Consider the following 14,292-nt stretch of genomic DNA (forward strand, 5'->3'; position numbering starts at 1 on the left):
AAAAGAATAAGAATTCGTTTTTGTTCTCTCCAGCTACTACTTGGATTCCTTCCTGTCTTTTCCTAGTCCCACTACAGTGATCTGTATAATTTACTCCTTTGTCAGTGAATATAGTACAAAATAATCAGACACCGATACAAGACCATTTGTCCATCATCTGCAATAAAATGATGGGGGAATAAGTTATCTGATAAATGAAAAATACATCATTTCTTGTTCATAAAAGTGCACATCGGGTTTATCCAATGGAATGTCTGTGGGTGAGTGACTCGTTGCTGGTTGAATTAAGGTGCTCTCACCCTATTTTTATTAATTTCATATATGTATATTATGTTTACATCATTCCCCCCTCTCTCTCCAATCCCTTCTCCTTTAAAGAAACATTATTATGTCTCAGCCTAAAAAGAATAGAAATTTAAAGTATCTTCACTCCATGTTTAATGGTTTTCATTATGGAGAAAGAACTTTAACTGAGAGGCTTTCTTGCTAGGAACTGGGAAGTGTCAGCTGAAACTGCTGTGTGGATGCCACAATGTCAAGTTAAAACTTGGCTTGTAAATAGCATCATATACCACCTTCTTGACTTGCCTGTAGTATATGTAGTTTGCCAAATTGGCATTCCTACATTTCCAAGATTAGGTACCTAACTATGGGATGATATAGCTTGCACTTAAATCCTATTGGAGCTTCAATCCTATTTATTAGTGAGTAAAGAGGATTTCAAAATCATGTGTCAAAACAAAATATTATGAGCAGCACTGTGCTTCTTGTTCTTCTTTATTCTAAAGCAGCCATCCTTAACCTGTGGGTCATGACCACTTTGGAGATTGATCAACCATAAGTGGGTTGCCTAAGACCATCAGGAAAACACATATTTCTGATGGTCTTAAGAACCGCCCCTCTATTGTCTCCAGGCAGGTCTACCCACACACAAATACGCCCACATGTGAGTGTGAATATCTGGCGTAATGACATCACATCATTCCTATTACATACATCCTGAACAAATACAAGTGTATGTGACAGGATCAACGCCATAATGTACTTTGGCAGACTAGTCACACATGTAGAGAGCAGCTACTGTGTTAATAGCAGCAGTATTAGAGGCAAAACAATACTTCATGAATTATAATTACTGGGTAAATGTCAACTAATGTATTGTTAAAAAAAAATCTGTACAATGGAAACTAAATCTGGATGCTGATGGGTCTTTCTATTTAGCTATGGTTGATGTGTATACTGCCCCCTTGTGATAGTAATAGGTATGCAACTAAGAAATAAAAAGGAAGAGCAGAAAATGCTCCAATTATTTGAATATCTACTATATCTGTTGTAATGTTTTTCATTTCATCTGTTATAATATTTAAAATAAAAATACAGACCAATATAAAAACAGAATAATAAATCATAGGAAACTTTAATGAACTGTATTGACTGGCCTGTGCCTGTATCATCTTTTGTATTATTAAAGCTAGTGTTATATATTATCTTCATTAGAAAACCATCCCATGACAGTGGATCATGTAGAGAAGAACATTAAGAAAAGAAAATATAGTGAGGATTTTTTACAGTATGGTTTTACCTCAGTAATTACAGCAGGAATTGAGAAATCACAGTATGTTGTTGTGAAGTTCTATCAGCTGAATCTATGAAGCCAAACAAACTAAAGTACCATTTTGATAGCAAGCATCTGAGCTTCGCCAACAAGGACACCAGCTATTTTAGAAGCAAAGCTGATGGACTCCAGAAAGCCACACTTGGCGCTGGTGGCAAGTACTATAAGCAGAGCATTACAGCCATTGAGGCTTCATATTTGGTGGCACTCAGAAGCACCAGAGCCTGAAACCTCACGCCATTGCTGAGGACTTACTGTTGCCAGTGGACAAAGATGAATTTGTTACGCAACTGAGTGAAATTTCCCGGTCTAACGGCATTGTCCACAGAAGAGTAGATGGTATGTCTGCCGATATTCTAGATCAAGTAATCCAGGAAATTAAATCTGTTCCACCTCCAATATTTAGGATTCAGATCGATGAATCTACAAATGTTGCAAACTGTTCATAGTTACTGGTTTACGTGAGGTATATTACTGATGACGACTTTAAAGGTGGGTTTCTTTCTTTCTTTTTTTTTTTTTTTTTTGTAAACTTCTTGACTTAACAACCTACTGCATGTGATGTATTTGACACAGTTGGTTCATTTCTGAAAGAGCACACGATCACTTGGGAAAAGGTTTGTGATGTTTGCACAGGTGGTGCTCCAGCTCTAAGATGTCTGTCTGGATTTCAGCATTTGATATTGAATGAGTCACCAAAAGTCATCAGAACTTACTGTGTGGTTCATTGGCAAATATTAGCAATGAAGACAGTACCACAAGAGTTACAAGAAGTAATGAAAAGATTCATAAGTTCTGTCAATTTTGTCAAAGCGAGCACTTTAAATAGTCGATTGTTTTCGCAACTGTGCAGTGAGTTGAATGCAACAAACAAAGCTCTACTGTTCCAGACTGAAGTGAGATGCTTGTACAGAGGAAAAATTGTAAAGCATGTTTTTGGGCTTCGTGATGAACTCAAAACATTTCCTAATCAGAAAGCAAGATTGCAATTTGAAGCACTTTGCAGAAAGTAGCTTACTTGGTGAACATCTTTGCCATCTTGAATGAGTTAAATTTACCACTGTGAAGACACAATGCATCATGCCTCCATTTGTCTGAAAAGATCCGATCATTCCAAATGAAGCTGCAGCTTTGACCAAAAAAAGTTAGGTGAAAATAAAATTTACATGTTGCCTACCTTATCTGCATTCTTTGAAGAACATGACATTGAACCAGACAAAAGGATTCTGATAATTTCAGTGAGAAAAAAACACTTGCATATGATCGCATATGTCTTGTTTTCCAACTCTACCTGACACCCCATTTGCACATCAGAGTTGAAGATGTTCCTGAGTCGGCACAAGAGGAGTTCACTGAACTTACTAACAGTGAGGAAGCAAGAACTGATTTTGCTACAATGTCAGCTATAAAATTCTGGATCAAGTGTTTACAGTCAAGTCCTGTTCTGTCTGAGACTGTATTATGCCTTCTTCCATTTCCAACAACATATCTTTGTGAAACAGGGTTTTCTAGCTTACTAATTATCAAGCCTAAATACAGAGGTAGGCTTGTAGAAGATGATCTTCGTTGTGCTCTTGCAAAGACTGCCCTGGGAATTTCTGATCTGGTAAGAAAGAAGCAGTCTCAACCTTTGCACTGAAGTTGGCTTTTTACACAACTGTCACAAAACATAGCAATATAGTTTACTGTTGTTACCCACGGTTCAAGAGAAAAAATTTTTTGTTTGTAATTAGAAATAAATATTTCTCAATATATAATTACATATTGTTTTGTGATTAATCATTATACTTTATGTTCAATTTGTAACAATGAAAATACATCCTGCATATCAGATATTTATATTATAATTCATAATAGCAGCAAAATTACAGTTATGAAGTGTATTGTTGGGGTTCACCACAGCATAAGGAACTGTATTGAAGGATTGCAATGTTAGGAAGGTTGAGAACTATTCTAAAGGATCTCTGGTGCCATCTACTGATTTTTTTTTCTTTTTTTAAGGAAGAATATGAAAGCAATATAGATTTTCACTTAATCTTTTTAAAATTATTTTTTCATTAATAGAACTTTTTATTTTTTTTTTTTTGCAGATGTGGTCTATTTAGCCATGCTGACCATGAACTTTAAATTCTCTTGTCTCAACTTACTGATCATTAGGATTACAGGCATATACCACACCTAGTTTGATCTGTCCTTTTAAAGGCTGAATTTAAAATAAAGCAAAAAGTTCAGTGTTCTCCTATATTTTCTCCACTTTCCTTTACTTTCTATTATAATATTTTTTTATACAGTTATTAAGCCAATATTGATGAATACCATGACCAAAAATAGGAATGAAAAGGTTTAGGTCATCTTGTATTTTCATCAAGGAGCAGTTTTCATCACTGAGAAAAATCAAGGCAGGAACTCAAGCAGTCCAGAAACCTAAAGGCAGAAACTGAAGTAGAAGCCATGGGAGAATATTGCTTCCTGGCTTGCTCATCTTGCTTAAGTGTTGGTAAAACTCACCAGTGAAATTACCTGAGATGGTAATTGATTTCTATTTAATGAAATTTCTTTAAACAAAAGCTACAAGCTATTCTCGTTATTTGTTTTTCTTTTTTGTTTTTTAAGGCAGGGTTTCTCTGTGTGGCCCTGGCTGTCATGAACTATCTCTGTAGATCAGGCTGGACTCTAATTCATAGAAATACGCCTGTGTCTGCCACCTGAATGCTAGGATTAAAGGCATATACCACCACCACCACCATTGCCTGACCTGTTTTTCTTTTTGTAAATTTTGGCAGATTGCTTTCTGAGAAATCAGTTCATTTGCAATTATCAGTAAATTTTTAAGCATGCATTTATTCGTATCTTTATTTCTCTTTTTAATTCATTGGCATCAACAGTAATGATTTCTTTTATTTCTGATTCTAGTAAATTTGTGTATTTTTTTCTTAATTAGAGGCTATCAATCTGATTATCTTTTCTAAGAAACAGATGAACTGTTTTGCTTTTACAGTGTAAAATACAAACTGTATTCTTTTTTTTTTTTTTAAACCATCTCCTTTAATACCCAAGAAACACACAAAATAAAACAATAACAAAAATGTCCAAATCCCAGGGTTGGCAGCCTGGAAAGAACCAGAAAACAGGACCTTTTCCCTTGGTGCCTTGTGGAAGAGGTGAAGGACACAGACTGTCCCCAGGCTGTGGGTGAATCCAGAATGGACCTAGCTCTCCATCAAAGCAAAATGCTGATTTTCCTTATCATGGTCCTGGCTTTGCTCCCATGCTCCTCCTCCTCCAGTTTTCAGAAGTCTTCCAGTTCCAAGAATGATTCCTTCCTTTAGGTCCTTAACATTTTCACTAAGAGGAGAAGGCTGCTTACCCCTCTCTTGTCTTAATGTCAAGGCTCCAGGGGAGTTGTCATCCTGCAGGACGGTGAGAGGAGATCTTCCCAGAACCTTGCTGTTTGCTTTCCGCCTATTGCACTTAGAACCTAAAGACTGGGGAGTCTCGGGATCTCTTGAGGGCTTGTCTGAATTTTGCCTGGCAGTTATGGTTTCTGTGGATTGTTTAGTTTCCTCCTTGGTAAACACCTGTTTGGGGGGGGGGGGGAGTTCAGCCTGGCTCCATGGCAGCAACTGGCCCTCGAGGGATAACTGAGTACCCAAAGGCAGGTCCCGTTCAGAAGATAAAGGTGCTTGCTGGGGCAAAGCGAGCTCTGGAGGGGGGAAATGGCTTTGGAGGCTCCCGTCTCAAATTCTTCACTCAGCTCTTTCACCAGAGGACTGGGAGGGTCTGTACCACTGATCTTCATGGGTGTCCGTGCAATGCCAAGAATAGGAGAGCAGGGATCTGGGTCTTCAGCTTGTTTAGGACCATTCCTCTGTCTTGTTGACAGGCGTGGCTGTGGAGAGCTCTCCACCTGAATAGGAGTGGGCTGGATGCCAGCACTAGGTGAAGGGGGGTCTGCCACTCGAGCCAGATGCTTGTTGTGTGGCAAAGGCGGCGCTGGAGTGCCTGAGATCTCTGAGTAGAACCCATCTCCACTAGGGGTGGGAACGAGGCCCGGCTGTGCACATGCAGAGGAAGGGGCGCCCGTTGGGAGCCACTCGGGTCTCAGAGCTTACCGCCACCGTGTGTGGGGCCTCTGACACAAACTGTATTCTTTATTCCAGTGTTAAGCAATGCAATTTCTTTACGTTTTTTAAAAGTCATAGGAAGGTTTTTCCTTTAATCACATTTTTGCATTTATTGCTTGCATAGGCTTTCTAGAATTATCTGACACTAGAGCATAGAGGCATCAGAAAAGTTAATGCTTCTTTCAGGGCGAGTAACTGGCCAAAGAGAGTTTTACTCTGAGTTTTATCACATCTGAATGAATTGTGCATTTTCAATATAATGAATATGGATAATTTGGTTTTAAATGAATTATCAGAAAAGGTTTAGAATTTTGAATGATTAATTTAAATTGCCCTTTAATATAACATGGGAATTTATTCTTAGTGTATGGGTGTTTTTATTACCAAGGCTTGCTACATTTTGTTAATTGCTTTTTCTGCATTTATGGAAATGGTGCTTTTCTGTGCAGCGTTGCATTGATAAATAGTTTTACACTAAGAAGTGATTCTCATTTATTGACCCAAACTACAGTTCATTAGATAAGCACCTCGATTTTGTTGTTCCGTCCTTTTTATTTATTTATTTATATTTATTTTTTTCTGAGACAGGGTTTCTCTGTGTAACAGTCCTGGGACTCATTTTGTAGATCAGGCTGTCCTCAAATTCATTGAGATTTGTTTTATTCACATTATACTTGATTGTAGTATTTATTCTGAGTCTGTGTGAGCAGTTCATCACTGAGAAAAATCAAGGCAGGAACTCAAGCAGTATGATACATGTATGTGGAGGCGGGTATCTCTCTCAGTCACTGTTACTTTACTCTTTGAGACAGGGTCTGTCACTGAACCTGAAGTTTAGCAATTTGGCTAAGCTGTCTGGCCAGGAGACCCCAAGTACCCTACTGCCTCTCCTTCCACTGATACGCACACGCCACTTTGCACAGGGTTATGTGGGTGCTAAAAGGGAACCGGGGTCCTCATGCTTGCATCATGAGCACATTACCAACTCACCTGTCTTTACTTTTTTTATATAGTCAGCAGAATTTTCTTATTTTAATATTGGTGAATTTTCCAAAATTTCTTGTTGTTGATTTATAACTTTATGACAATTGAGGACATCCAGTGTTTTTAATTCTTCAACATGAGACTTATCTTGAAGCCGAGCATAGCATTCTGTATGTGTAATGGATCTAGTTTGTGTGTTCATCTTCTGATCCTTTTTTTTTTTTTTAACTTTTTTACCTTTTTCATGGTGTGCTTTTTTTTTCATCCTTTTTTCTTAAATCTGTTTTGAGTCTTTGAATTTAATGTATCTCTTTTAACAGCATATATTTCAATATTTTCAAATCCATTCTCCAGGTCTCTGTATTTTGCTAGGAATGTTTAGTCTGCTTACATTTAATATAAATGCTGATAAGCTTGAATTTCCATCAGTCATGTTGTTACTTGTTTTCTTATTTCTTATTGGTTTCCCTTTGCCTCCATTATGACTTTCCTTTGTGTTACTTTTGTAGTGAACCATTTAATTCTATTGCTCTTTCTAATATTATTAATTCAAATATTTTCTTGATAATTGTCATAGAAATTACAGTTAGCATCTTAACATGCAAGAAAAAAGTACTATTTGAATAAATGCTACTATATATATATATATATATATACAACACATATATATTGTAATATATAATGTATAGTAAGTAGAGAGAGAGGTTGTTGCTGTATGTCCTCACTCTCTTATTTCTTTTATGTTATTACTGCCGTCCTATTTTATCTTATACAGTGGATGCCCACCAATGTAGTTTCATAACACCTGCATTAAACATTCTTTCTAAATGAAATAGGAAGAGGGAAAGCTTAGAAACAAACATACAGTGATAATTTTGGGGCAGAAATACATTTTTTATATATTACTGGTATGATTGTCCCCCTCTTGTACTCTTTATTTTCCTGGCCTCCATGGTTTCTGATGTGAAGTGTGTTACTTTACTGAGTCTCCCTTGTATGATTTCATTTGTATTTCTTGCTACTTTCAAGCTTTATTGTTTCCCATTGTTTTCTTGCAGTTTGATGTGAAGACATTTAAATATGAACCTGGCAGAATTTACCCTACTTCTCATTTGGTTGAATTGATGTGTGGGTAAATGTTTTTCTTCAGATTAGGACATTATCACATTTTTCAGATGGTCTTCTTGTTGTTCTCTCCTGTCTTCTGGGATCTGAAGCCTGTGTTGCCTTCATCTTGTACTTCCTTCCTTTCTCTCTTGGTCTCCCTTTCTTCCATCTGCCTGATTAATCTCACTTTGACAGTCTTTGGGCTTATTGATTCTTCTGTTAGAGTGAACCTTCAGTTTTAGTTAGTATTCTTTCCAACTCCAGATTCATGCTTCTTATTATATAATTTCTGGTTTTGTTTTGTTTTGTTGAACTGTTTATCTCTTTATACCTCTTTAGAACTTTGAGTCTGTTTCATAGTGGCTGATTTAATTTTTGTCTACAAGTGCAAACATTGAGTTTTCTCATAGACATATTTCTTAACTGAACTCTTCCCCCCAATGTAAATAATTGTTTCCTTGTATATCCCATTTAGAGATTATAATGTAATTTTACTTTCCCCCCTTTCTTCCCTTCAACCTTCCCATATAACCTCTTTCACTCTCTTTCAAAATCATGGCCTCTCTTTTCCTTAATTACTGTTACATGGCTATACACACATATATACACATTCCTAAATATATAAACACAGCCTGCTCTTTATAATGATTGATATATATATATATATATATATATATATATATATATATATATATATATATTCAGGGCTAACTATTTAGTATTGTGTAACAAATTAGTATGCTCTCCCCCTCCCCTCACTCTGAGTATTCCTTAGCTGCCTTTAGTTCTTTGTGTAGGGTTGAGGCCTCATGACTTTTCTCCTGTCTGCCTATCATGTCTCTTGTTATCCTTGGTCAGCTCGTGTTTCGGTAGTCATGTTTGTGAGACTTTATGGGGCCACCTCATTCTTCAGAGACACAGCCTCACAACAAACCACCTGATCCTCTGGCTCTTGCAATCTTCTTTTTTCCTTATTTGTTTCTTGTACATTTGTTTTTAAATACCCCCTCAGTCCCTCCTCTCCAATCTCCTTACCCACTCCTCCAGTGTGACAATGTGGGACTCAGATGATCCCCATTGTCAGACTTGTTTAGTTAACTCTGCACTAATCCACTACACTGATACTCTTTGCTTTGCTTACCCACTGATATTTTTGCTTCAATACCAATTAATAATACAGGTTTTCTTTAATTTCTAGAACCATAAAACTCATTCTTTTCCAGTGCTGGGTTAGGGGATGTGGGTATAAGTGAATTTAAAGTTTCATAGCCTGCAGCTGGGGGTGCTGAAATGCTTTGGAGCCAAAAGATGAATAGATACTGTGTGGCTGAGTCTGTGGCTAATTCTCAGAGGTTTTTGTTTGGTCTGGTTGTTTGTTTGATAAATAGATACTGTAACATCATTTCTCCCTCAAAAATAAAATTTCAGGCTGGGTGTAAAGGCAGGGGATGCTTTTTGATTTTGAGGCTAGCATGGTAGCCTCATAGCAAGCTCCAGTCCAGCCAAGGCTGCATAAATGAGACCCTATCTTTAAAATAAAACAAAGAAAAACTTGGGAAGTCCACAATGATTAACAGTATCAAACTAGCTTCCCATGGTATATGTTTCTAGCAGTTTCTCTCATTTGGTCTTTCTGAATAACTACTCCCTAATTTAATATTTCTCTCTCTCTCTCTCTCTCTCTCTCTCTCTCTCTCTCTCTCTCTCTCTCTCTCTCTCTCTCTCTCGTGTGTGTGTGTGTGTGTGTGTGTGTGTGTGTGTGTGTGTGTGTGTGTAAGAGAAGAGATGAGGAAAATTTGAGTAAGTGTATCTTGAGCAGTCAACACTTTTCTAGGTGGCAGTTTACTTTCTGTTACATGGGGGAGGCCTGCTTTCTAGACCACCACTGCTACAATATCTTAAGGCTAGGACTCATGGCTGCTTAAGTCTTAAAAATCTTAAATAAAACATGGTGTTTACATATTGAAAACCAGCATGCCTCCATTTTAACCTTCAAATCCATCTTATAGTAAAGACAAACTAGGTTAATTCCTTTTATGACTAAACCTATTTTGTCAAGGACTGGGCTATTCCCCACCTGTAACCTTAACTACAAATGATTCTTTGATAACTGTTCCAGGAATGGTAATCATATCTTTGTTTCAAAGAGTTGCTCATAAGCATTCTGCAACCCTACCTTTGTTTCAAAAGTTTATGTCGCCACCTATGGCTACTTCATATGACTGCCTGTTATTATGAGTGTCTTGTTATGCCTACTCTGCATGTGTCTTTGTTTCAGAAGGTCATTAGTACTAACTTCTTATGCTTATACTCTGCTTCTGTAACCCAACCTGTCTTGCCTTCCAAATCCATTTGGAAATCCCCTATCTCTGAACTACAAAAGTCTTGTCTTCTTCACATCCAATGCTGATCTCTCGAACCACATGGAGAGTCAGACTGTGTAGACAAATGACAAAGCTCGATTTAATTAATTTGGCCATAAGATTAGGGTCAGCGGTCTTTCTCCCCCTTTCTTTGGGATTAATAATATAACCAGTACATACCCTTTCAGATGCTACTTGTTCATAAACTTGAGCTTTAACTCACGTACATACATCTTAAGTTGTGCTTTCTTTTTCTTTTCTTTTCTTTTTCTTTTTTCTTTTTTTTTTTTTTTTGGAGTTATGACAGTTTGCATAAGCACCTTCAGAGTCATATTAATTATTCAATAGATGAGAAATGGCTCCATCTCTTTTCCACTCTCACCTGTACATTTTCCATAGTATACCATAAAGGGGACAAAATGTGACCAAATTTAAACTTCGCTTTAAACTCAGACAATTATAATTCTGGATGTTGAGTGAACTGAATTGTTTTTGTTCCTTCTGTGGTAAATTTAATCACTGCTAATTGGTGAATGATACTAATCAATAAACTGCAGGGATTTTACACAGATAAACAGATAATGTGAAGCTTGCAATATTCATGAAGGTAATAATTAATTGCTTTTGTAATTTCTGTGTCCAAAGAAAAAAACTTTTTTTTTGTTTTAATTAGGAAGCATAGATATAAACACTGGAGTGTGTATATTATCATCTCAAGGATGCAAACTTACTTGGAAAAAAAAAAGAAAACTTACTTTCCATTTTGATCCCAATATATAAAATGACCTTTCGGTCTATGTCTGTTTGCTTCTTTTATTCTTACAAACTATCACCTCTGACAACAGGTCCTATTTACTGAGCTCTTTATAGACCCAATACAGTTTCATATTTTAGCTAGTGTCTCATCATTTCTGCATTTTATGATAAAGCCCTATTATGACCCCCACATTCTTTTATTGCTACTTTAATAAATGAGAGACAGAAAACTTGGAGACAATACATGGCTAGCCTAAGGTTCCTACCTGTAACTGGATCTTCTGGTCCATTACCAGATTCTAAACAGAGAGTGAACGTGAAGACCAGAGTGCTGCTCTTCAATCCCATGGTTTCATTTCAGTTTGTTTGTTTGTTTGTTTGTTTTGTTTGTTTTAATAATTGAAAAGTACTTTCTTTGAAATAAATAATATGTTGTGCAGTATCTCCACCAGGTCTGAGAAAATGTTTCATGATTTGTTAATGGTCTTCTGGTCCATAATTGGATTTATATTGGCTTAAGTTGAATTTTGTTACAAAAAGTGGTAATAGATATGGCAGGAATAGGTTTCCTCCTTTATTCCCTGTGATTTTTATATTTTCAAGTCCTCTTGTATTGTAGAGTCACGGCCTGTATAAGTAACTGTCTCTAGAAATAGGTCTGTTTTGAAGAAGCAAGTGTGCTCAATTATCCTTCACAGCTTTTCATTTTTTTCTACCTCTGAAGGCTATAGTAAGAAAAGGGAATCAAATGAGACCAGATCTGTGTGTAAAAAAGGTAACACTAGGTCAAACAAAGTATCTTGCTGTTACTCAGTATTTATAGGTAACCTGTCATTATCCTATACTTGATACAGTAGAGTCATTTGATTGACTTTTTCCATTTTACATGTTTCTGACAGAAGAGGATGTGTATCTGTTTGTGGTCTGCGTGTGCCTGTGCCTGTGTCTTTGTGAAACTTAAGATTGCAGCTGATCAATGTGCTTTGTAGGATCAAGTTCTTCAGTAATAACTAAACTAATAAAATCCTTTTGTAAGAGACTGTTGGGAGAAGCTTGCTGTGATTTTTTTTTGTTTGTTTGTTTTGTTTTGTTTTTTAACAAGTGAAATAGCCTCATTCCAGACAGCTTGTTTTCAGTGGCTCTACAAATTTAAGAGTGAAAAGAAAGCAGTTGTGACAGTATTAGCAAGTCTTAAATCTTGATTCCTGTTTTGTCACTGTACTTGTTTATTGTTCTTATAGTGATCATTTTTCTATGTAGAAGGAAATAAACCATTGATGGTAATATATGAAACACATTGGATAGAGTGTTGAAAAAATATATGAAACACATTTGAGAGAATGTTGAAAAATATCCATTGGTAGAGAGTTCAAATAGTTCAGATGTCTTCTTAGTCACTAATTGCATTGTATATTGCCTACCTTTGGCTCACATATAAAGTTTGTATTTGAATACTAAACTTAGTCTTAATATATAATAGAGTATGCTTAATACCTAGCAGAATGTTTGAACATTTAATTGTGGAGGTATTATAGTCCTGCTCCCATGACTAATTCTTTGATCTGTACTTTTGTTTGGGATATAAATTAATTTTTTAAAAAGTCACTTTTGGAAGAAATGGAAAATTGCATTTACATAGTTGCTGTTTCTAAGTTACAGACACTACTGGTCACTGTGGACTGCTACTAGATACTGCTAATGTCATTCCCTTGTAAAACTCCTTGGTTGTTCATATTTGTCTCCTAATGATACTACATTTATTTCTTCCCCAGATCTTCCTCAGAACTGTGATCCTAACATTCCCTTAGTTGCTCAGGAATTAATGAAAAAGATGATACGTCAGTTTGCCATTGAGTACATTTCAAAAAGTGGTAAAATTCAAGAAAATAGAAATGGTTCGATTGGAGCGAGTCTCGTATATAAAAGCATCCAAATGAACCAAGCAGAGAACTGCCCTCAGGATGAGCAGGAAGGCCCCTTAGACCTCACTGTGACTCGAACACAAGAGCAAACTGCTCAGCAAGGTAAGTTGTTTAAGATGTGATATACTTTTTTTTGTTTTAAAATACTTAAACATGAATATGTTTCATGTACATAAGGGAAGTTATCGTTCTTTCCTTGATTCAATAATATGGCAAAGACCAGAAAGATAAAAATGTGAAATTCTGTGGTGCAGTTTTTAAAGACTTATCTTTAGGTTTTAATTATGTATGGTGCCAGTGCACCTGAGTGGGAGAGCCCAGGGAAGCCAGAAGAGGGAATCAAACATCTAAAGTTGGCTTTACAGGCAGTTATGATAATGTGGATTCTGGGATGCAAACCCAGTTTCTCTGGAAGAACAATACATGCTCTTAACCACTGAGCCATCTCTCTAGGACCCTGTACTACATTTTTAATAGTTTATAAAAGAAAATTTGTTGTCTTATTTTTTTCAAAATGGTGAGAATATCAGTGAGCAACTTAAAAGTAAAGGACATGTATAAAGAGATACCATGAGAAATACTTGTTTTTCTAGTAGACAGCCGAAAACATCACTTTGGTATTTGCTCTTTAGTGTCTGCACTAAGATGAGAAATAAGTAGATGGTTCACTATCTGATAGACTTTTGTTGTTGTTTATTTTTTATGTTTGTTTTATTTTATGTGTATGTATATTTTTCCTACATGTATGACAGTGTATCACATGCATGCCTTGTGACTTTAGAAGTCAGAAGAGAGTGTTGGACCCTCTGGAACTGGAATTACAAATGGTTGTGGGCCATCATGTGTGTACTCTATCCAGTTTTTTATGATGTAACTGAGAAAGGGGAAAGTTGGACCTGTGATAAATTCACACACTCCTCTAATTAAACATATGGAGATACATTTTTTCAGAAGGTTTTTATACCATGTTAAATTTATGTAGAGTTTATTTGTACTGTATATCTGTGACTTCACAGAAGAAAGACTAAAAGAGCCTTTTAAGAATGTGAGGAGGATGCCAAATAAATGGCTTATCTGGAGACGAGAGAACAAATAACTTTTATCAACATGGTTTAGGGATCATGTTACTTCTTAAGGTTGTGGGGGCTGGGGGAAAGGTTATCTTTGAAATGATCCTAGAATGTATTGGCATTAGGATTCTAAGGGATGAGCACATCATGGGTCAGTATTTACATGAGACAGTCTCTACAGTGTGTGAGACCCATTGATATTGAAACATGAAAATAATCCCCCCTCCTTTGGTCACTGATTTTAGACTATGTGAATTATGTTTACAAGAAATATTAAGTTATTAGTCTATAAGAAAGGTAAAAATATAACTTCAGTATAAGGCTTAAGAAAAAAAACATGTATTTGTACTT

The 14,292-nt window shown here is 36.3% G+C and overlaps 1 protein-coding gene across 2 annotated transcripts in view; it reads left to right on the top strand.

Moving 5' to 3' along the window:
* Lcorl (ligand dependent nuclear receptor corepressor like) overlaps positions 1-14,292 on the top strand; it is a 113,592-nt gene that overhangs the window by 77,422 nt on the left and 21,878 nt on the right. For both annotated transcript variants that reach the window (XM_051174070.1, XM_051174071.1), the window contains exon 5: positions 12,722-12,973. In XM_051174070.1, the coding sequence (XP_051030027.1) occupies positions 12,722-12,973 (252 nt within the window). The remainder of the gene's footprint in view (positions 1-12,721; positions 12,974-14,292) is intronic.

Source organism: Phodopus roborovskii, unplaced genomic scaffold (assembly GCF_943737965.1).
Source record: "Phodopus roborovskii unplaced genomic scaffold, PHOROB, whole genome shotgun sequence".
In the NCBI taxonomy this organism is placed as follows: Eukaryota; Metazoa; Chordata; class Mammalia; order Rodentia; family Cricetidae; genus Phodopus; species Phodopus roborovskii.